The sequence below is a fragment of the Grammomys surdaster genome, unplaced genomic scaffold (genome assembly GCF_004785775.1).
Source record: "Grammomys surdaster isolate TR1022 unplaced genomic scaffold, NIH_TR_1.0 239, whole genome shotgun sequence".
Classification (NCBI taxonomy): domain Eukaryota; kingdom Metazoa; phylum Chordata; class Mammalia; order Rodentia; family Muridae; genus Grammomys; species Grammomys surdaster.
Genome location: NW_021604684.1, coordinates 8,212,889 through 8,237,068, shown reverse-complemented (window position 1 = coordinate 8,237,068; position 24,180 = coordinate 8,212,889). Strand labels below are relative to the sequence as shown.

The 24,180-nt window shown below is 41.5% G+C and overlaps 1 protein-coding gene across 1 annotated transcript; it reads left to right on the top strand.

Annotated features, from left to right (window-relative positions):
* Positions 1–1,008: 1,008 nt before the first annotated feature.
* On the top strand, positions 1,009–22,392 carry Napg (NSF attachment protein gamma). The gene is made up of 12 exons (XM_028774238.1): positions 1,009–1,146; positions 3,773–3,840; positions 5,957–6,041; positions 6,667–6,684; positions 7,320–7,350; positions 9,389–9,498; positions 9,622–9,688; positions 10,123–10,193; positions 14,369–14,447; positions 17,066–17,145; positions 17,742–17,871; positions 19,725–22,392. The coding sequence occupies exons 1-12, from the start codon at positions 1,091–1,093 to the stop codon at positions 19,866–19,868; spliced, it is 939 nt and encodes a 312-aa protein (XP_028630071.1). The 5' UTR covers positions 1,009–1,090; the 3' UTR covers positions 19,869–22,392.
* The last annotated feature ends 1,788 nt before the right edge of the window (positions 22,393–24,180 follow it).

Below are 24,180 nucleotides of genomic sequence, written 5' to 3'. Positions count from 1 at the left end.
TCCTCCTCCTCCTCCTCCTCCTCCTCCCCCCTCCTCCTCTCTTGCTCTCTCTCTTTTCCTTCCTCCCCCACCTGTTCCCCCGACGTGATTCCAGCCTTTTCCTCTCTTCCTTCTCTGGCCCCTCTTCTGTTTCTACTCCTCCCTGCTCCCTCCGCTTTCCCAATAAACTTTCTTTATACTAGGTCTGTCTTATGGTGTGATTGATTGTTCAGGGAGATGCCTCAGCCTGGGCCCGCTAAGATGCTCCTTCCTTCCACAATTCTACCGTTTTACAAAACATCCTAGATGTTGGTCACGAAGCCTATAGTGTGTGGCCCTTTAAGAGACACTTATTCAGACTCTCTCAGTATCTGAGGTGGATGTAAGAAAAGATTGTTACAGATGAAAAACTGAGAGGTTGCATAGGCATGGCAGGAATCAACGATATAATTCCAAACTACCACTGATTATCAGCAGAGCTGCCGAATCACCTCTTCTAGACCATTGCAAGGTCCCCTCCCAATCAGTTTGAAATACTGTAAGTGTTATTTGACAGTAACCAAGGATTACAATCTGTTTTCATGACTGACTGATACATAATTAGAACTAGTAATAAAATCTGTAATGGGTAGTGTACCAGCACTAGGAAGTGGAGGTAGAAAGAAACATAGTGAGATCTTGTCTTATAAAACAGAAGGAAATCATAAAAGACGATGTGCAAATACTATCATAGACGTAGTACAGAGAAATAGTAATAAATTACAAGGCCAAATAGGCAAAAGGTTGACATTAGTTGCTCCTTCAATATTTGTAGGGTTTAGTAACCAACGTTCGAAAGAACACACTCCTGTAAATACCCAATTAGACCAGCTTAAGCGCCTTCAGGTCAGCTCTGCATCACTGCGCTTGCGTGAGGCCTGGCCGCGCCCTCCCCGCCCCTCCATTCCACCCATTTCCGGGTCATCTTTGCCACAGGAAGTTTGAGCTCTTCGCTTCCCGTAGCTTCTTTTCCCGGCTTCCTCCGCGGCGTTCCCACGCCAACGCTCCGGCTCCGGGTGTTTTGCTGAGATCTAGGAGGCCCCACTCTTCACGTCAGCAAGTGACCGAGGCAATGGCAGCGCAGAAGATAAACGAGGGGCTGGAGCATCTCGCCAAGGCAGAGAAGTAGTACGTGGAGTTGTTGCCGGGCTGGTGACCCGCCCCCCTCAGCCGTGCGAGCGGGCTGATCGGGAGGGAGGGCCATGATCTTGTCCGCTCTCGGGGCGGTGCCTTCCCTTGTGGGTCAATCCCCTGCAGTCTGCCGTGCCAGCCTGCGCCGCTGCAGCAGACGCCCCTGTGACAGCCACGTCTGCCCGGCTCCGGGTCCTCAGGGTTTGCGGCTGCTCTGCTCGTTGTGGGCTCTGGGGTGGACACCTTGTCTCCTTCATGACAGCCAGAAGTGACTCTATGGAGGAAGTCTCGCGGTGGAGAGCCACTGCTAGGAAAGAGACCCTGGTGCCGTGCGGGGGTGTAGATTAATTCTGAAAAATTCTCACTCTCAGTCATCCTATTCATTGGAGAGCAAGGTCTAAGTTTCGTTAGCCCTGTGGATGTTCGCCACCATTTGGTTCTGGACGCAGGAGGCACACTGCGAATTCTCCTTAATCCTCTCCCCCTTTCGTGAATTACAACATACATATTTAACGATTATCGACTGTAAGACATTTCTTAGTACACTGGTAGATGAATCATAAACTAAGATCTTAAGAAATAGAAAGGCCTCAATTTACGAAAGAGGAACCGAGGCGGCCAGAAACTTACTGGAGACCTGTCCAAGGCTGCTCAGCTGAAAAGAGCAGAGCGAGTTTTAGGCAGTGGAAATTCACAAGCCCTTTCTGGTATACCAACCTTGCCTCCAGGCAGTGGCTAGGAAGATACCTGTCAATTCAGAGGGTGGTGGTCCCAAGAGTCCTTTTTGCTGGTGAAAGCAAACATAAAAGAACAGAACACGCGCTCTTAGCCATAATGAAGTTGCGTTTTGTGAACTAAAGGAGGAGTTTGACCACCGGAACTAAGGGAACAGTAGAAACCAGGATTGGCATCCTTTCATAATAGTTTTGACAAGTCCTCAGGGCAGCTGTGTGTAGAGTAGAGAACTAGGCTCCTAGGCGTTTGGGAAGAAGGCTGGCAAGAGAGGCCTTCTGTCACGACCGGGTCATCGATGAGTGAACTTACTTGTGGCTGTGGTGGAGTCTGAAGGGTGTGTGAAGTTGCTCTAAGTAGAAGAGCCAGCGGATGGCAGGAAATACGGGCCAGAAGTGTAGGAGAGGTAGTGGGATTCGTCTCTGTTTTCTGATGGTGGTATTTCACTCATTGTCGTTATTCTGGCTTAGGAAAGTTTTCTTACTGACTTTTTGGTTTTTCGAGACAGGGTTTCTCTGTGTAGTTCTGGCTGTCCTGGAACTCACTCTGTAGACCAGGCTGGCCTCGAACTCAGAAATCTGCCTGCCTCTGCCTCCCAAATGCTGGGATTAAAGGCCTGCGCCACCACGGCCCGGCTTTTCTTACTGACTCTTAAGACAAAACCAGTCAAGGTCCACAACAGATTGGCCATGAACCCGACATTAATAGGGCCTTCATTCTTGCTAATTAATGGTGCTCAGCTGCCTGGGGTTGATCTGCAGTTTTAAAAATCTTTCTAGCACATTGAATGTTATGTCTTGGTTTGGGGAGACTTCCATAACCACTTTAATATAGGGCGTAATGGGTGCTTTGGTGAAGGGGCAAAGAGTTAGAACTTTATTTTGTTGCATATTTTCTCAATTTTGTGTATTATACATTATATGTAATTGAAAACTCTGCTTACACATTTAAACCTTGTTATATACGTATGTATGTATGTTAAATGCTAACTATACAATACATCTTACAGGGATAAGTAACTTTGGAGTTAGACTCTGGGTAGTTGATGCATGTGTCACAGAATGAAAGGTGCACTTCTAAGGGCCCCACTTCTCAGCTGAGTAGCCCCTGATTCATATGAAGTTAGCAGAGTTGTATGTAAGCAGGCTTTCAGTAATTGAGTTGAAATTTATAACATGGTGTTCAACGATTTTTATGCACAGCCAAATGTAATGCCTACTGAATTAGCTTGAACTGTGAGTTTGATTTTTTTTTTAAAAAAAAAAAAGCAAAATATTTGAGAAAGGGCAAGAAAGATAAACAACATTGGGTATCTTTGCTCTGGCTTCTAAGCCAGTACTCTCCTGGAAGACTATATCTCTTTGGTGTCCTAATACATTACTTCTCTTTCTCCCTCCTGTTTAGTGGTGGTTGACTTTACTCCCTTTATTTTTCCTCTGAGTGCTGTTCCCATAGTCCTTGTGGTCTCCTCAGGGGATGCTACCTGTGACCTTGCCATGACAGATACTCATGGCTCTTTAGTTAATACTCTCCCTGGTACCTTCTCAGCTGCAAAGTATGGTGTACTTCTAGGTTCTCAAGCTTGTTAAAGCACACTTTATCAGGCTTGTTAAAACTCAGAGTTTCTGGTTCTGTAGATCTAGGGTGGGGTCATTGTACATTTCTAGCACATTTTTAGGTAGCGTTGATGCTTCTGGTCTGGGGACCATGCATGCTGTGGATGGTATGTAGACATTTCAGAAGAAGGAGCATTCATGAGGGGGCGGGGATGAAGGAAGAAGAGACAGTGCACTTACTGTGAATGTGTCCAAAGAGAGTTGAGAAGGTGAGAGACCTGTAGCTGATGCTATTTTTTTTTTTAAATAAGAAATGTCTTTCTTTCCCATTCTAGCCTGAAAACTGGTTTTTTGAAGTGGAAGCCGGATTATGACAGTGCTGCTTCTGAATATGGAAAAGCAGGTATTTGTGACTGCTGCTGCTGTGTGTGTGTGTTGTTCACTGAATCTGGTAACCTTGTTTAGCATAGTAATCCCAACGCTTCCTTATAGACCTCACTAGTTATAACAGAGAAGCAGAGCAGAACAACTGCACAGGCTTTGCATGTTCCCACACTTACCCTTACCCTTTCAGATATGGCCAGTGTTGAGTCAGGTCCTGGTCCATTCTCTTAACAGCAGACATGGGGTAGTGTCAGCTGTCTAACGGTTAGCACATTCATAGGTATTATTTCTGTCTTAGACTTTCTGCTGTTGAATAAACAGTTTTCTTTAATTTCTAAAACTAGTCTCCTTGAAGGAGATCTACAAATACTTGTTTTGTCCCCACATTAACATTTATGGGCTTCCTTTGGAGACACACTATTAAATGTTCACAAAGGGTTTTAAGCTGTATGCACATCTTAGTAAATTCACCTTCTATAAGTATAAAATATCTGAAAATATGCAACATAAGGAATTTGTTAAAAGTTTAGTGTTTTGTTAAGGAATGATATGATAGCTCTGAATATCTGCTGTAATTTGGGGTATAAAGTAATAAAACATAATTTTGAGGCTGGCGAGATGGCTTAACGTGAAGGAGCCTGCTGCCAAGTCTTACGACCTGAGTTTGATGCCCTGGATCCACACGGTAGACTGAGGGAGCTGACTTCTGCAACTTGTCTCTGACTTCCCTGCGCATGCACAATAAAAGTTTTACACCCCCACAGATTTGAAGTTCCTCCAGCAGATTTTCATCCGTGACTGTGTTCACAGGCCTGGCTTAGAGATCACCTAGAGCAAGCATTTTTCAACAAATTTTAGTTTCAGTTTGTCGCCAAAGAAAATAACCTAGAAGCTGCCATTGTACACACAGAGGGGTTGTTTCTTATTCAAAAGGAAAACAAGAGTCTTTAGCCCTGCATTTAGATATTGGGTAAACTCGTTGCATGCATTATGCAAATTGCTTGTATTTTGTATTTAACGATAAAGATAATTTTTCTTAAAATTAAGCTTTATATGGATTTTGGGTTATACTTTACACACGGTCACTTAAAACCAAAGACATATTTCTCAAGCGAAGGAAATTTAACAGCTTTGCTTTATGCCTCTAGGACCATGAGCTGCTTCCAGAAATAAATATTCTGAATCGAGTTTTCTATTAAAGTGCCCGTTGTTTATTTTTTTTAAGAGTGCACGCAGAATATAGCCATGTGATAGAACTTATTAAAAACAACTAGACAGGCAGGAACAGAAACAATTGTAGTATTTTGTTTGTTTTCAACACTTCATTAAAGAGTTCTTTGAGAGTGGTTGTAAGAAGTAATAGTTGAGAACACTTTCTCTAGAAGGGAGACTGAGGCAGGAACATCTGTTCAAGTCAGAGGTCAGTCTTTACTGTGTAGTTGAGTTCCCAGGCAGTGGAGACTGCGTGTATGGTGGAGACGCTGACTCAGAATGCCGAAACAGAAGAGTCAATCTTCTTAAATCAGTATGCATTCTACTTTCTCATTATCCACCTTCGGTGGATTTTCCAAATGTTACTGTTGTCTCTCAGGGCCATCCTGGTGGTTTCACCCCTGTGAGCCCTCCTTGTAAAACAGCCTGCAGTGTAGGCTAGCTCTTTGAGCAGTGTAGATAACTAAATAGAAAAGCTTTGTGTTCAAAAATGACTTGGTGCTTTGAGATTGCCCAGAGGGAAGATTCATTACAAGGCTAGTGTGTTGGCTGGGCTTCTGGGTGTCAGTAATGCAGTGAGCTGGACGGGAAGAAGCTAGGGAATGAGGGGCTTTCTTAAGTGACTAGAGACCCCAGCTATTTAGGAGTAGGTGCTAGAAGGAGCTCTTGGTGTTCAGTGGAAGCTGTACCAATATGTTGCTAAAAATCAATTAAAACTTTCACAGGCTTTTAAAAATGTACTTAGAAAGATTGTAATTTGCTTTAGTTAAAAGTAATATTTCACAACATTGTGAAACTCCCTATCTGAAATCAGTGTATTTTGTAACGTCTCACACAAAATACTGATTTTGGTACTGATTCATTTTAGGGCTGTTAATGATGGAAATAGAAAGTCTATGGTTTTTTTTCTTTTTCTATTTCAGCTGTTGCTTTTAAAAATGCCAAACAATTTGAGCAAGCCAAAGATGCCTGCCTACGGGAAGCTGTTGCCCATGAAAATAACAGGGCGTATCTTTTTTAGCTTTAAAAAGAAATGGAACATGAAAATACTTTTTTCCTGTTGTAAATTTAGTGTTTGAAGGAAAGTGCTTTTCAGTTGGGAAAGGATGAACAGTGCATGTGCTTTAAAGCCAAGGGGATAGTCGGTGAGTGCCCCTGAGCACATTCGCCATGAATGGCCTTGCTTGCCTGCTTGCTTCTGGGTTGACAGGGATTTGATTGAGAAGAAGCGAGAGAGCTCTCCAGACCTGTGCTGAAAAAGAGAAAGTATAGCTAGCTATTGGAAATGCATAAACTGCTTTGGAAAACAAATTAGTCTTGCTTAGGTATTTGAAGATTTATAAGCATTCTAGAAAGAAATGTTTTTGGTGTATCTTAAAGGCTTTCATTTATAAATGTCTCATTTTATCTCACATGTAAGTCATAGTGTTATAGTCTTGTACTTCATCCTGTTGCTGAGAGCACTTTAAAGTGCTGCATAGGGTTGTTCAGCGTCTCAGCTATAGGAGCACTGGGGTATCATGGGTCTACCCTTTTGAAAGCAGAAGAGCCAGTGACGGAGTATTGAGAAAGTGATCTCCAGAGACGTTGACTTCTTGTTTTCCTTAATGCTGACATCGTCATGTATGCTCAGTCTTTTTCATGCTGCCAAGTAAGTAATAGTTTACCCTTCTCATGTGTTTGCAGATGTCTTGAAAGTTGGGGTTTTACACTAGGCTGATAATTTTATTCAAGCTATGCATTTTTAAATACTCATTCTAAATATAAATTATTAAATTTATAAATTTAATTAAAATAATTATTTTTATTTGCTTTAGTCATAAACAGAACTTTAAAGGCCACATGTCTCCTAATTATAAAAAAGAGTTTTAAATTAAATTCTGCATAGTATTTTGCTTATGAAAACACAGGTGACTTGGAAGTCGCTTTTTTTCCTGTACTGATAGCTGTTAAGAGCCTGTGGAAGAGAAGGGAGCTTTCTCCTTTTATGGAGTATTAATTTGTCTTAAAACTTAGATTTCTGTTTCTTTCTAACCTTTCTGAGACCGACTTTATTTTGCTAAGTAAAATCAATTCAATGTTTGGTGCTCCTAAGGTATCATTGCTTAAACAGTAAATAAATAAAATAAAAAGTGTGAAACTACAGTGCGGCAGAGTGGGCCTGGAGTGACACAGTGTACTTGATGTCCCTTCTGTTGGTTACTTCCCTGCCTGCCATCTTCACCAGAAGGTTTCTCCCTCTTCCTTCACTAAGGTCTCATCAGAGAAATTGTATTCTCTTTGCAGAGCTTATGAGCAAGCTGGCATGATGTTGAAGGTTAGTAATACTGTATCAGAACAGCTGCGGAGGTAAAGTGAATAAGCAGGCTGTCAAGGTAGAGTTCATGCTGCAGTGGACAGGTTTCTTCACTGAAGAAGAGGGGCGAGGGTTGTGGGCATGGATGTGAAGGCTAGGTTGAGGCCTCCTGCCCAGGGTACTACTAATTGGACCACAGTGAGCATCCCGTGGCAGTTAGGAGGGAGTATTGAAAGCTCCATGGGAGAGGGAACTGTATTGTAAGGGGCTGGGGAGAGCAAGGCTCTGGGCACTGCAGCCATCACAGAGGCTGCTGCTGAAGAGAGCTGCGTAAGAACTTGAGGGCGTCTGGTTGTGGTAAAAATTTATAATAATATGTTTGTTTAAGTTACTTGTTGGTTATGGAAAGGAAAATTTGCTTTATTAATTTTTTAGTTTTATAAATATCAGGCTGGAGTCAGTAGAGTTACAAATGAGCTAGTGCTGCTTTACCATATTCCTTTTCAATGGAATAATAGAATATTTTGACTGATGTGCCACATTTATGCTTCTTAATAGCAGGTTAGGGGTTACCATCTTGTAATGAGATGTGTGTGTGTGTGTGTGTGTGTGTGTGTGTACACGTGTGCACATGCATATGGCTGCTGTGTTAAGCTGACCAGAAGGGCCGTTTACCTTGATTTTTGAGACAAAGTCTCTGATGACAAAATCTGCTTGCTGATTAGGCTAGACTGGCTCACCAAGAGTTACTGGTCTGCACCTATCTCTAGCCCCCACAGCCAAGATTGCAAACACACATGTGCTGGGCTTTTAGTTGTTGAGTTTTAGGTCTAGATCTCAGATGGCACCTACTCTGTCCTGTTCTTTCCCCTCCCCACTGCCATATTAAAGGTGTGCTGTCTCGGTTAGTAAGTCGGTAGGTGAGTTACAGAAAGATTTGTTAGCTTTATCCTGTCTGTTTTCTCAAATACCTTTCAGTGTATACTGTTCTAAGCCCTTGGGTTCTTTAATTGATTTTTTTGTTTTGTTTTGTTTTATTTCATTTTGTTATTTTTTTAATTCTTTCCTGCTAAGGTTCAGGAGTATTTCACCCTATGTGACTAAAGATAGCAACTTTATGTAGTATCTTTCAGTCTATGCCTCATCTCTGCAGCTAACATTTGTTTTTAAATGTTGTTTTGGCGTGGGTAGGAGTGAGGCTGGCAGTTTACTAGAAACAAGCTAACACATTCTCAGCTTGGTAGGGTACTGACTTTTGGATCTGAGAGTAGGCCCTGAGAGGCAACTGTGGGCCTTATGTAGAAATACAAGAAGTTACCTGTAGGTGAGAGTCCCTGTACCTTTGCAGCTAGCTCGCCAATGGTTTCCCTTTTCAGGTCTATCTATGATTAAAATTGCTTTAGTTTTTGATTTGGAAAGTCTAGGACCCCAAGATCTTGAGACTCACATAGTACTAGTGAGACACAGAGTGGATTCTGTCACTTGTAATCAGCCCAGAAGAGATCTTCAAGCTCCTATTAAGTCAGAGTGAGTGAAACAGACCTGACATACAAGGCAGTGGAGAGATGCTACCTTTAGGAGGTGACACGTCCTCTCCAGAGACAGCTCGGCCTTGGCCCTAGCCTCTTACTGTAACCTGGGTCTGAAGCCTGCTGTACCTGTAGCTTATGGTAATTCTTTTTAAGGAAGGCATGAAACAGAGCTTTTGTAAAAGCATGTGATTTAGAAACTTTGTGGTGGTGTTGTTAAATTAGCCTCAGACTTATGGTATAACTGTGAAGTCATTTCAGTATGTTTGTTGCCGTTTAATGTTTCTGACAATATTATAAAAGTGAGATAAGCTGGTCATGGCTCATGCCTAAAAACTCCAGTACGTGGGAGGCTAAGACAGGAGGATTGCTCTGAATGTCAGGCTAGTTTTGTCTAGTAAGTTCCAAATGGTTTTGAACTAATGTAAGACCCTGTCTCAAAAAAAAAAAAATGTGTAGGTAAAATCATTGACTTTTCAATTGCTTAAGTTGAGACATTTTCTGGCCTGTGCTGCATGCGTTTCCTGTAGGAGATGCAGAAGCTGCCTGAGGCCGTGCAGCTGATGGAGAAAGCCAGCGTGATGTACCTAGAGAACGGCACCCCTGATACCGCAGCTATGGCCTTGGAGCGAGCTGGAAAGTGAGTGCATGTGGGCAGTTAGTGGGTGCACTGGCTTTGCACGGGCCTCCTCTTTGTCTTGGTAAAGTCCTTGAGAAGCAAGTTTCTTAATTCTCACACAGCTGTGTTCTCTGTCTAACTCAGGCTCATAGAAAACGTAGATCCAGAGAAGGCTGTACAGCTGTATCAGCAGACTGCGAGTGTGTTTGAAGTAAGTTAGAATTTCCCTTGTTTCTTTAATTACTCAGAATATTTTTACCCATAATATATGGGAACAGAAGAATGTAGTGGATGCTTTTTAAGGTTTTCTATCTCCACAGCCCAATTCTGTTCCTTTTCACAGGAGTCGCCTAAGCCCACTGAAAAACACACATATTTATGTTACACTTCATTCATAACAGTAACAAAATTACAATTAAGAAATACCAATGAAAATAATTTTGTGGTTGGGGGGTCACCTCAACATGAGGGACTGTATTAAAGGGTCACAGCATTAGGAAGGTTGAGAACCGCTGCTCTAGAGGTTAACAAATGGACTAGAAGCTGTGGTGCTACCATCTATGGCCGTTGTTTTGTGCAGTTGTTATTGAATGTAAGAGTTCCACATTAACTGTACTGACACTCCATTTTCCTCGGTTCCTCCAGAATGAGGAGCGCCTCCGACAGGCAGTTGAACTCCTAGGAAAGGCCTCCAGACTGCTGGTACGAGGACGGAGGTATGGCTTGGGAACTGGAGGCCTGTGGATCCATGTGTGTTTGAGTCTACATTTGAAACTTGTAAATAACCTTGGATATAGCTTATTTGTCTACTCTTAGACAACCAGTGGAAAAAAATGATCATCCTCTAAGGAGTAGGCCCATGAAATTAAAACTTGCTTTTCTATCATGAAAGAACAGTGAGTCATCTTGACCTGTCATTGCATGATAATTATGGTTTTCTCTTAGAATAAGTGGTAAAAGCATCCTAAATACCTGTAAACAACAGCTTTTGATACTTGAGTTTTATCATTAAATGGGATTTTTATTATATATATGTATTTAAATGTATATATTTGTATTTAAGTGTTTATACAATGTATTTTGATCATTTTCCTCTCTTCCAACTACTCCCAGAACCTGTCTAATTCTTTAACTACCCATCTTTATATTTTTCTCTTATTTTTCCTTTCATACAAAACCAAACTAATACAGAAACAAAGCCAAAAAACAACAAGACAAAAAAAGCCAGAACAAAACAAAACTACTCCTGAGCCTGAGGCCTGCCCTGATGAATAGTTGATAGACCCAGTGATGCACCATGGGAGAAAACTAATTTTCTCTTTGCCAGTGGGTGTCTGTTGCAGATAGCTTCTTGGCAAATATCCACTGACCCCTCTCAGTCTGGGACACTGTCTGGCTTGAACCTGTGTCCGTGTGATGTATTCTGCTACAGTCTCTGTGAGCTTGTTCTCTTGTGTCTGAAGACAGTTTCCTTGGAGTCTTCTATATGCCGCCATCCAGTGTAACCAAGACCCTTTGTTGAAGATGCTGTCTTTTCCAGTGTGTAGTTTTGATTTCTATGGATCAATATCCATAGGTGTATGGACTTATGTCTGGGTCTTTTATTTGATTTTATTAATCATCATGTCTGTTTTTATGCCAATACTGTGCTATTTTTATTACAGTAAATCTGCAGCACAATTAGAGATTAGCAGTGGTGATAACTCTAGCAGTGCTTTTATTATTCAGGATTGTTTTTAGCTATCCTGTATTTATTGTGTTTCAGTGTGAAGTTACAGATGGTTCTTTTAGTTTCTCTGAAGAGTTGTGGTAGAATTTTGCTAGGGATTTCAATTCTGTTAATTGCTTTTGGTAGGATGGCTGTTTTCATAAAATTAATCTTACTGATACATGAGCATGGGAGGCCTTTCTATCTTCTTGTGTCTTCAGTTTCTTCCTTCAATATCTTAATGTTTTTATTATGCAAGCCTTTCACTTGCTTGGTTACAATTGTCCCAAAGTATTGTGTGTGTGTGTGTGTGTGTGTGTGTGTGTGTGTGTGTGTAGTGAAAGATCCTGTTTCCCTTATTTCTTGCTTAGTATATTTATCATTTGTATATAGGAAGGCTATTGACATTTGTGTGTTAGAAAGTCTTTACCTGCTGTCAAAGTTCCCTAGTGGAGTTTTCGGGTCGCTTATGCATACTATCTTATCATCTGCAGATAAACATTCTTTGACTTCTTCCTTTCCTATTTGTGTCCCCTGTTCTAGCTAAGATTGCAAGTAGTATATTAAATATGTATGGAGAGATTGGACAACTTTTTGTTCCTGACTATAGTGGAAGTGCTTTGAGTTTCTCCCCTTTTAGGTTGGTAATAGCCAAAGGCTTAATGTAAATTATCTTTATTATGTTGAGCTATGCCCCTTGTATCTCTACTCTCTCCAGGGGAGATGTTGGATTTTGTCGAAGGCTTTTTCTTCATCTAATGAGGTGGTCATACAGTTTTTATCTTGGTGGATTACATTTATCGATGTGTATGTTGAGCCATCCCTGCATCTTTGGGATGAAGCCAGCTTGATCATGGTGGACAACCTTTTCCATATGTTCTTGGATTCAGTTTGCAAGTATTTTATTGAAAACTTTTCCATCTGTAGTCATAAAGTATATTGGTCTATAGTTTTCTTTTGAGGGTAATGTTCCTTGTGTAGCTTGGGTATATGCATAACAGTGGCTTCATAAAAGGAATTAAGAAATGTTCCTTTAATTTCTATTTTGTGGAATAATTTTGCATTATTACTCATATCGCATATTGGCATTAATTCTTTGAAGATCTGATAGAATTTTTTGCTGAATCCAGCTGGCACTGGAATATTTTTGGTTGGAAAATTTCTTAATTACTGCTTCTGTTTCACGAGGGGTTATGTGTATTTCAGCTGCTTCTGTCATCTCGATGTAACTTTGGTAGGTCATATGGATCATGCATTCATCCGTTTCTTTTAGCGTTCCCAGTTTGATGTAATAGAGATGTTTGAGTATGTCCTCATGATTCTCTGAGTTTCCTGAATAGCATTGTTGTGATGGTGTCCTCTTCTTGTCTAATTTTGTTCATTTGGATCTTCTGTCTCTGTCTTCATTAATTTGGTTAGTGCTTTATCGGTCTTGTTGATTTTTGACCTACTCTTCATTTCATTGATTGTTTTTATTGGTATTTTTGTTACTGTTTGTATTTCATTGATTTCAGCCCTGAATTTTATTTCTTCCTGTCTACTCTTTTTTAGGTATTATTTCTTGTTTTCTAGAGCTAACAGATGATCATTAAGTTACTAATATGTGATTTCTAGTCTTTTGATGTAGGTATTTGTATTTAGTACTATGGACTTGTCCCTTAGAATTGTGCACATAGATTTGGGTATGATGTGTTTTCATTTACATTCATCATTGTTTTCTTTTTTTTTTCTTTTTTTTTCTTTTTTTGGTTTTTCGAGACAGGGTTTCTCTGTGTAGCCCTGGCTGTCCTGGAACTCACTCTTTAGACCAGGCTGTCCTTGAACTCAGAAATCTGCTTGCCTCTGCTTCCCAAATGCTGGGATTAAAGGCATGCGCCACCACTGCCTGGCCATCATTGTTTTCTTGATTTCTGTCTTGACTCAGTTTTTATTCACTAGAGAGTTGTTCATTTCCATGAGATTATATGCTTTCCACTGTTTCTCTTGCTGTTGATATACAACTTTAATCTATAGTTTAATCTATAATTTTATCTTTGGTCAGATTTGTAGGATATCGTTTCAGTTTTCTTCTATTTGCTGAGATTTTTTGTGTGTCCTAAAATGTCGTCAGTTTTTAGAGAACGTTCTATGAGCTGCTGAGAAGAAAGTAAATTCTTTCAGTTTAGGTAGGATATTCTGTAGACTTCTGCTAGGTCCATTTGATGTATGCCATTATCTAGCTACAGTGCTCTGCTTAGGTCTTATGTGGATGACCTATCTATGGGCGAGAGCTGGGTATTGACATCATCCACTATCGGGTAAGGGTCTATATGTGATTTTTAGCTATAATAGTATTTCTTTTATGAACTTGGGCACCCATATATGGTTGGTGTATTAAGTGTTTAGAATTGTAATATCCTCTTGAATTTCTCCTCTGACTAGTATGTACTATCCTTCCCTATTTCTTCTTAATAGTTTTGGTTGGAAGTATATTTTGTCAGATAATTAAAATGGCTACACCTGCTTCATTCTTTGGTCCATTCCCTTGGAAATGGAAGAACAGATGTTATCCTGAGGTGACATGTGTTTTTAATGGTGAGGTCTGTTTCTTGGATGCAGCAGAAAGATGATGGAAAGAAAAAGGATGGGAAATGGAGTGTTTCAGGAAATGTGTGGTCATCCCTTTCTTTTTCACTCACCCTGCCATTAAATGGACCATGAATTAATGTAAGAGGGTAGAGAAGGTGAATGTTGAGGTCAAAGCTACAAAAAAGGGGCTGGTTTAGCATCCTAGGATGCAGCAGGGGAGCCAAGAGAGTGAGGATCCGGGTCAGAGGAAGAGTGGTTGGGCACCTGGAGGTTCATTCAAGTGGAAGGAAGGAAGCCTGGGGTGATGCAATCTAGGATTCTCTAGCAGATTCTACAGAGCCATTTGTTGAGGTAGTTAGGAACGCCTTAATGAATTTTTTTTTAACCAAACTTAGAAACTCCCTTTTCGTTTCACTTCCTTTACTTTGATGTGCTGCCTTGGGGGGGACTCAGGCATTTGAGAGAAGCCTGATGAGCAGTGCTAAGGGCAGCACTGATGTGCAACAGCTGGCAAAATCCTGTCTTCTCAAGTCTTGTGACATAGGGCAGTGCAGCGAAGGCTTCTGCTGAGGGCTTCACACCTGCCCTGATGACATTTCTTTCTTTTGTCTTTAGATTTGATGAAGCTGCACTGTCTATTCAGAAAGAAAAAAATATTTATAAGGAAATTGAGAACTACCCAACTTGTTATAAGGTATTCTTTGAAAATGCCTAGTTTGGCTTTACTTTAGATAATTTTACACATTAGTATAAATATCTAAGCTAAGATTCTGTAGATAGTCATCTGCTTTTGTAACATAGAATTTATGGCTTTGTTTCTGACCATGACAGACCTAGCCTACCTTTCTTACATTAACATTACTCAACAAAACCAGAACTATTTACCTCAAACTCTGGGCAGGAAATTAACATGGGTGACCTGTAGGGGGCGCTGAGTGCCTTGAGAAGCCCTCAGCTCAGGAGACTGCTTTCCTGGGAGTTTCTGTTTCCTCTTGTCCATTGCCCTAAGAGACACCCCTAATCATGGCAGTAGGAAGGAGAGACTGTGACAAATATTCCAAAAGAGACCTCCTCCCTGAAACTGGAGGAACAGGAGAGAACCTCTTCTCCCTCTCCCTACCCCCTTTCCCCCACACACTTGGCTTAGGTTGAGTTCTGGTCATGGAGCTGCAGCCCTAGTCTCTGACTGGAAGAGTTTGCAAGGGGAACCAAGAGAGCATGCAAATCCCAGGGCAGGGTACGTGGGAAAAGGGAATCCCCTGAGTATGTGGCCCACACAAATCTTGGCTGTGTGTATCTGGGACAGACCTAAAGTATGAGTGAGAATTGAAGTAAGACTGAAACCACTAAGTCTCTGATCCTGTCTGTGAATTTCTGAGACAGACACAAAGATCGAAACAGAGGATTTGAACTGAGATCAGAAGCACCACCCACCAGAAACAAGCCATAGTCTTTGGCTTGAACCCAGGACAGTCAACTGCAGTCAAAACATCACACTTTTCCTGAAAATTACAGCAGTATATGCAATGTAACAATCACAGAAAACTAGGAACTAGTCCAGAATTACCCATCAGAAAAACCAGGAACAAAGGCAACTTATAACACCTTAGTGACCTCAGTGCTAGAATCATCATTTCAAATTAGAAGACCTCTCTTTTTTTTTTTTTTTTTTTTTTGGTTTTTCGAGACAAGGTTTCTCTGTATAGCCCTGGCTGTCCTGGAACTCACTCTGTAGACCAGGCTGGCCTCGAACTCAGAAATCCGCCTGCCTCTGCCTCCCAAGTGCTGGGATTAAAGGCGTGCGCCACCAACGCCCGGCAAGACCTCTCAACAGTTACTATAACTCTCGAATAGCATAAAAGTGAACACTGTTGAAATGAATGGAAAAGAACTGTTTTTTTTTTTAAAGATTTATTTATTTTATTTATGAGTACACTGTAGCTGTCTTCAGACACACCAGAAGAGGGCATCAAATCTCATTACAGATGGTTGTGACCCACCATGTGGTTGCTGGGATTTGAACTCAGGACCTCTGGAAGAGCAGTCAGTGCTCTTAACCACTGAGCCATCTCTCCAGCTCCCAAGGAAAAGAACTATTTTTAATGGAGAGAAATACTTTTATAGAAGCTGTACAAGTGAGCTGTTTGAGAAATTTGAGACATAATATCTGAAACAAATTACTAGGTGAAGTTAACATAGTGAAGACAACTGTTATTAATTGTCTTGTAGCTACAACAAAATGCCCCACAAGCAGCTTCAGGGCAATTGATTTTGGGTCACACTTTGAGACTCTGTGTATACTTGAGACAGCTGACCATGTTGCACCCATCAGGGCGCAGAACTGTGATTGTTTGTGCTTCTTTCTTTTTCTTTTCTTGTCAGTCCAGGACCCAAGTCCTTAGAATGCTGCCTCTCACAGTGGGCAGGCCTCCCCATCTCAAGTAACCTTATCAGGATAGTCCTTCAAATACGGGCAGTCTCTGCACACTGCTGAAAAGCTTGCCTCCTGTGTGACTCTGAATTCCCTCAAGTAGACAGTCAGTAGTTTCTTTCATAACTAAGACTTAGTTACTAACGATGGATTGGCAAAAAAATATACACGAGTGACTGAGTGCATTGATTGCATAGGTGAGCGTGGCAGCATGTGTCTGTCATCCTAGTCCTGCTAGATCAGGAGGACTGTGGGTGTGAGGCCAGCCTGGAGTTTAGGACCTGTCTTGAGAATCAAGTATCACTGAGAAAAGTAAAACACACAACAAAAGCATCATCAATACAATAAACTGCCTTCTGAAGAGCTGTTGCCAGTAGGCTGTTATTCGTGCTGTCCTTGGCCTAAGCAGTGCTGTTGTCTCTGCTGTCCCGAGTTTCCTCTGGTGTCCTTTTCTAGTATCTAAACATTCCAAGCTGGACTGGAGAATCACAGCTCTTCTCTGCTTTTATTCCCTCTAACATGAATTGTAGATATTTGAAAGAAATTACACTGGCTGCATTCTCAGACTTTGAGGTTTAAAAGGTTGTCTGTCCTCAGGCCGGTAACGCCAGTGTCAGCTGGTTCTGGTTAGAGCAGACAGGCTTAGGCCTGCTCTGCCTTCAGTCTCCCCAAATCCCCACGTTCTCTCTGCACTAATTGTATCTGACATAGTATTCTAGGGTGTTTCCCCCAGATGTCCTTTGGAAGTTACTATAGAACTATGTGTGTTTCTCATGTGTAAGCCAGTGATCTGAAGTTAAATGCCATTGTTTTCAGTACTCCAAGAAGGTGACTATGAAAATAGGTATCAGTTTACATTATAGCTTTCCCTCTTGTTTCAGAAAACAATTGCTCAGGTCTTAGTTCATCTACACAGAAATGACTATGTGGCTGCAGAGAGGTGTGTCAGAGAGAGCTACAGGTAAGGGTCAGTTGTTTTCACTGACCAGTGTTGACATTCCTGTCTCTTGATTTAGCATTACTACTTGGACAGATTTTGTTTTTAGCCATGAAACTTTTACAGATCTTCCAAGAGGTAAGACTACCATTGCAGGGTTCTGTGTTGTTTTGTTGTTGGATCTCATGTTTGTTTTCTTGGAATGCTAGGGAAAAGATCCCACATTGTGGTGTGTGCTGAGAAAACACTTAAACAGAGCTCCAACTGCAGCTCCTACTCAGGCTTCCCCTCAGTGTTACAAGCTGTCCTCTGCAGGGTCTCGGAATGATTAGGTACTTGGTCATCTTTGCTGTTTAACTGAACAACAAAAGGAGAATTGTTGTGTGATGTGTTGCAGATCAGAGTCAGGCATTTCTGTGGGTCATGAATGAGGACTGGGAATTTGTAACTGCCAGTGCCTTCCACACTATAGGGTTCCTAGTGACATCCTTGGTCTCCGCCCACTGGTTGTCAGTAGCAACACCTGTACCAATCATGATGCCTGCAGATCTTTGCTGGGGACAGCTAGCCCTGGTGAAGGAGTCTTAAAGAAGAGCTGACGTGGTTTGTGCTTGCCTTAGCATACCAGGGTTTAATGGCAGTGAGGACTGTGCGGCGTTGGAGCAGCTCCTGGAAGGATATGACCAGCAAGACCAAGACCAAGTCTCTGAGGTCTGCAACTCGCCCCTTTTCAAGTACATGGACAATGATGTAAGTGGGGTTAGCTTTCTTCCACTTGAAGTGATTTTCCCTATGGATTTGTAAGGTTTCTGCCTCTATACCTGTATTTTCCACGCCAAACCATGCTCACAAAGGAGCCAACCAATTCCATTGAACTTTCCCACATTCAGGTAATGTGGTCTTTCCCATGTGTTCCTGAGCAATGTGCATATGTAAATATAGCCTCATTCCTCACCTCCCTGCTTTGCTGCCCTCTGGGTTTGCCTTTATCTAGTTGCTGTCGGGCGTCCTACCTTTAAGAGGCCCATCAGGTGTAGCTTTAGTAATTCCGTAGCCTGGTAGGCATCCTATGTCTGTGAGAGTTGTGCGAGATGGATTGTTAATTAATTATCTTCAGGCTATCTGTAAAATGGAAGTGTTAATTTTGTGAAGCATCCTCTTTTTTCCTTTGAGAAAAGCCTCAGTCAAAGGAGCTGCACTGAGAACCTTGCTCCTCACTCCTTTTCCTTCTGTGTGTTTGTCTGATCACATGATTTTATAGTTCTGTCACACTGCCAAATTAATTTAAGACCTTGAATTTTCTTATTGAGATAGAGAAAAATATATATTGTTTATTCTAGGTAAATTCTTACACATTCTTTCTTTCTGAGACAAGGTCTTCCTGCTGTATAGGGCTACCTGGCCTTGAACTTAGAGTCTTCCTGCTTCAGCCCCATGAGTACTGAGAGTACAAATGTGCAGCATTCTTACAGGCTCTTTATCTGCCTTTGAAAACACTCTCTCTCTCTCTCTCTCTCTCTCTCTCTCTCTCTCTCTCTGTGTGTGTGTGTGTGTGTATATGTGGCCCCTAGTACACACAGTATCTTCCTCAGTGCTGTCTACCTTGCTTGGGATCAGGGTCTGAACTTTGGAGCTCACTGATGTGGCTGGCTGGCTGGCTGGCCTGCCTTGGGACCCTCCAGTCGCTGCCCCCACATGCTGCGAGTGCAGGCTTTTGTCACTGTGTTTGCATTTTAAGTGGTGCTGGGATTAAGGTCAGGTCTCCTTGGTTATATAGCAGAGACTTGACCAGCTTAGCCATTTCTACAGCTTCATGCCCAGCTTGTTAACTGGGGGTTCCTCATGCTTGGAAAGCACGGCCTTTACTCATTAAGTTCTCTTGGCTCCAAAGTTTGTATATATTTTTTAATTTAATTTGTCCCTAGTTTACATTCTCATGTCCTCAGTACATGTTTTTCTTCATAACCCCTAGAAGCATTACTAATTGAATATTCCATAGTTTCTCCAGTTCCCAAGTTAGGTACATAATTGATACATCCATAACTGTCAGCAGGTCACATCATGGTCTGATGCCAGGGCATTTCTCTCATTAGATTTTGGTCATTTAAAACTTTTATGTATAACTCTGCATGCTTGAAGTGTCACAGTACATGTGGAGGTAGGACAGCTTTGTGGAGCTGCTTTTCCCTCCATCCTTCCATGGGTTCTGGGATTGAATTAGGTTGGCAAGCTAGTGCAGCAAACACTTTCACCTACTGAGCCATCTTGCTGGCCTTATGTGCACTGCACATACTTCTCTTTCTCTGAAAGCTTTATTTTTATTTTGTGTGTTATGACTATTTGCCTGAATGCATGTGCACCACATAGAAGTCAGAGAAGAGTGGGATCTCCTGGGGCTGGAGTTGCAGGAGGTTGTGAGTCACTCTGTGGGTTTGGGTCCTGAACTCAGAGCCTCTGCAAGAGCAGCAAGTCCTTCTAACCACTGAGCCATCTTCCCAGCCCTCCCCGAACCCCCACTGTATTTAGAGCTAACTGATGCTAAGATGTTATTATGTATCGGGATTCTACTTCTCCAGGCTTCATACATGTTTTATTGTTGACAGTATGCTAAGCTGGGCCTAAGCTTGGTGGTCCCAGGAGGAGGAATCAAGAAGAAATCCCCAGCAACACCCCAGGGCAAGCCTGATGGTGCTGCCAGCACAGCTGCTGAAGAGGAGGAAGACGAGTACTCGGGAGGCCTGTGCTAGTACCCTGCCTACAGAGATGAGCGGATGGGAATCCTGACAAGCCATCTTCATAGGATTAGGACTCATTTTGGGGGCGTCTCTGCTTCACTGAAATGCTGATGTTGAATGTTAATATATATGAAGTTTTAGTTTACCATTTCCCCAAACCAGCCATTTTATCTACTTTTATCTTCTTTCCTTTCCATTGTAAGCAGAAAACACTGTCATATTTTAATAATTGATTTTAAATGTATAGGCCAAATTCCAGATAAATTATATCATAAGCGAAGTAGGAAATAGGTGTACTCAGTCTTTTCTTTTGGGTTCCTGTAATTTATTGTTAGATAGTTTTCTTTGCATTTTATTTAATGTCACTTCTAAACACGCTGGTGTTTTGTTAAAAATAATCATTTCAAACTGGTCTGGTTCTTTCCACCATCTTCCCGTGTTGTCACTTGGTGCCCATGCATGTCCTGGCTAAGAGTGTCAACAATGCCAAAAAGAGAGGCAGGCAGCGGGTCCTCAGCAGACACTCCTCCAGAGTCGTCATCTAGTCTGACTAGATGTCTGGGATGGCGCATGGTTACACTGTAGACTGCTGATGTGACCATTGATGATCACAGAGGGTGACATGGCTGTCACCCTCCCAGGCTGCGTACATGCGTGTGGAGTATGAGGCCCAGATTGAATGTGCTGCTCCGTGACCTAGAAACAGCAGCATCAGCTCTTCTGTCCTGTCTGTTCACTTGCATTGTTCCCCTAGCCTTGCTACCATCATGGACGCATCATAGACCATGAAGGAGCAGAACAAGAACACAGGAGGGGAAACCTGGGGACTCTTTCTAGGGATATAACACGTAAGTAAGCAACATACTTCAGTGGAAGGAGGTCTTGTCTCAAGTTGAAAAAAATTTATCAGTCATCGTATTAGATACATTCAAATTATTGAGTCTTTTCAGATTCAAGCTTGGGACAAAAGCTTTATAATATTTAGCTCAGTAGCCCTTACATGTGACTATAAAATACAGAAAGCAACATATTAAAGTGCTGTCGTAAATGTCCTCAGCTCTCCTTGAAGTAGTGCTATTCTTGTTTCTTAATAACAAAAAGTATGATTGTTCAAGCCTACTTGGCTCTTGACCAAAATGGGACTAGGTAAGACCATTTCTCCATCTACAATGACAGGTGATGTTCCTGCCAATCTAGTATGCACGCATTTCTTACCTCCAAAGTAATGTTGGTTTGGAGTTCATACTTTAACATGAGTTGTGCTAGATACTACAAAAATATTAGCCCAAGAGGGAGAACATAGTTTTGAAAGACATCCCTTTAGGACTGGATTACCAATCTTTCATACCTCATAGACATCCTGTGGTAATTTCCTAAAAGTTAGTTTTGGAGCATTTCTCCTTTTGCCCTGTATGACTAAGACCCATTCATGATTTGTGAACTGAAGAGGTTACACGCAGCAGCAGTATGTGCTAGGAAGTGGTGCTGACTGGAATAAGGCTCTCGCCACGCCCCACCATGAGTAAAGTATGCTTGGACTTGCTAGATTTCTGAAGCTTAGGAAAAGCATTGTTACGATGCTGGTCCCAGTGTCATGGGAGTGCTCCTACAGACTAGCATCTGCCTGGTGTGCTTGAGTGACCTGATATCCCTGCACAGACTGCAGGTCTAATACCAAACACTAATACAAGTGTATGCTTCCCCCTAAGTTACCTGCATAGTTCTTCGGGTCACCAGCTCATTCTCTTTAGAATTGTTTTGAGATTATGAATAAAGCTGTCTTCCAAATTTTTATTTAAGAAGGAATTTGGTGTTTCCAAGATCAATATTGTATTTACCTTTAGATCCGACCAGAAATATTGGTGCTTGTTTAAGTCAATTAGCAGACTTTTAAAATATATTTGGCAGTACTCAAAAGTTACCTTAGACTATTTTATGGCCCAGGTTATTCAATAAAACCTTGTAGATGGTCAATTTTACTTGTGTACACCATAAACACAAAAGCAATCATCAGTGCATTGGGGAGCAGCAGTGAGCTCGGGTTTTCAACAGCAGGTATTTAGACTGCACCTCCCGCCACCTCCACTAGGGGCCGGCGTGCAGGATTTAGAGCTCATTTTTGTCTGTCAGGGTTATTGTGTGTGGTGTCTCAGAAGGAGCATTTGTTCCTCATGTACACATTTTATTTTTCTACTTGCATTAAGTTGTTGTCCTCATGATCTTAGAAATGGAAAATGTAGTCTTTACAGCAAACAGAACTCTAGCACCCTCCCTGTGAAAGTGAAAGTCTGCATGAGTATGCTCAGAATCATCTAGCGTTTAGTGCTGTTCTATAGTGAGTGAAGTCGGCCAACAGAACACATTTAATATATTGAATTTGTAAATATGCAGAGTATAGTATTTGTGTATGGAATCTGTGCATTATCATATTTTTTCAGCTTTTTGGTGAATAAAATATTAATATGTCGTTAATGGAAATTAGATGATTGCTTCTGAAGGAAGATAATTATGAAAATAAAACCCAAGACTATGTGAATGTTGTCAGTTTTATTTGCTTGTTCATCCTCTTCAATGATCCATTCTCTCCGTTCTTTACATTAGTTACCTTTTGTAAGAACAGACAGTATTTTCTCTGTCTTCATTTGTGGTTTTTGCTCTGTAGGAGCCAAGTACCCTGAGGAGTTATTGTATGGTAGACAGTGTATTGTATGTTAGTTCAGGCTTTTAAAATCCCATTTATGTCCTAGCATACTGCTCTAAGGGCTGCTGCTTGGGGAAGTTGAAGACTAATGAACATTTCATCCAAAAAGAGTTGTTCACAGGGTCAGATGAGGTAAATGTAAAAGGTATTGTTTTGCAATTAGACGTAATTAGAATAAGCTACTAATCAGGTTTCACCTACAGTTAATTAGATATTTGCTATACACTATGGTCCCTGACTCCTTGTGGATATTGATGATATATTTTGATATTTAAATTCAGGTTAAGTTGTAGTAAAAAAAAATAATAATAATAATCCAGAGAGATTCTTGGACTGTGATGTTGTGTTTCTCAGGATTCAGTGAAGTGTCCAAGCTGCTTTTTGGTCACTAAAGCATTTGTAGTCCCATTAAGTAGCTACAAGATAATGGGTGGCCATTGTTCTTAAGTGGCTAGTACTAGTAAAAGGCTCCAACTGACGTTGATTTAATGATTGAAGGACATTCTAATGTCTCTAAGGAAAAAAAATGAGTGAAACTTTTTTTTTAAAATCAGGAAGCAATCCCTCCCTGACTCAGTGTGTGTGTATGAAACTGCCAATACACCTTTTTTATTGAAAGGACTTACTTGTATTCTTACATGTACAAATTTAATTTCCATGAAGCTTAAGATTTTTTTGTTTATCCTTTTTTTTGGTTATTTTATTTACATTTCAAATGTCCCCCTTCCTGATTTCTCCTCTGTAAATCCTGTGTCCCATCCCCCCTCTTAGGGTGCTTGACCTTGGAGAAGCTGGAGGCATTGGTCTCTCGGTTAACTCTTTGATGACCAGGTGCTGAGGAGGCTTTATCCGGAGGATCACATTGGCCAGTCATGGCTACAAGTGTGAATGAAGTGCTCTGGATGGACTCCTCTTTTTATGTTGGATTTGGCGTTACTCCTGATGTGCACGGCAGATAACCACTCGTGTCTGGTTATCACAGCACAACTTCATTTCCAGACTTTACAAGTATCAGACCTAGTTTCTACACCACTGGTGTCTGGTTATCGCTGGACTCTGATCTCATCACAGCTGGTTATCACAGCACAACTTTTATTTCCAGACTTGTCTTTGCAAGTACCAGACATGTCTTTACGAGTTTAAGCGAGAGGCTTGATACATTAAAGTTGAGTTCCTGCTTTGACAAGACTCCTGGCCAGGTGTGTTTCTTTTGGGCCTTCGACACTCACCATCCCCCTCAGCCCTGGAGGTACCAAGCGGGACCGAGACCTCTTTCCTCTCACCTGGACCTGCCAGCAAGGAGCCAACATTTGGGTTACCTCACTCAGGGCCTAAGTTGTAGTCTTAAAACTCAAGTTCCAAAATCAGTAAGCACATAAATAACCTGTGAAGTTAGCACATCCAACTACATGTGTAGTAAACTGAGTGAGATATTCAAAATCCAAATTTAAGTTATCACGCATAGATTGTCAAAATTATAAAGTCCATTCCTAAACCCAGAATGCAATATTAGCACTAAACTTGACCTGCTTCATCGACATGGAATGCATATCTTTGTACATTACATTTAACCAGCCACAGAGAATGGGCATGCCGTTTTGGGAGGCATTTCTCTGAAGGCTA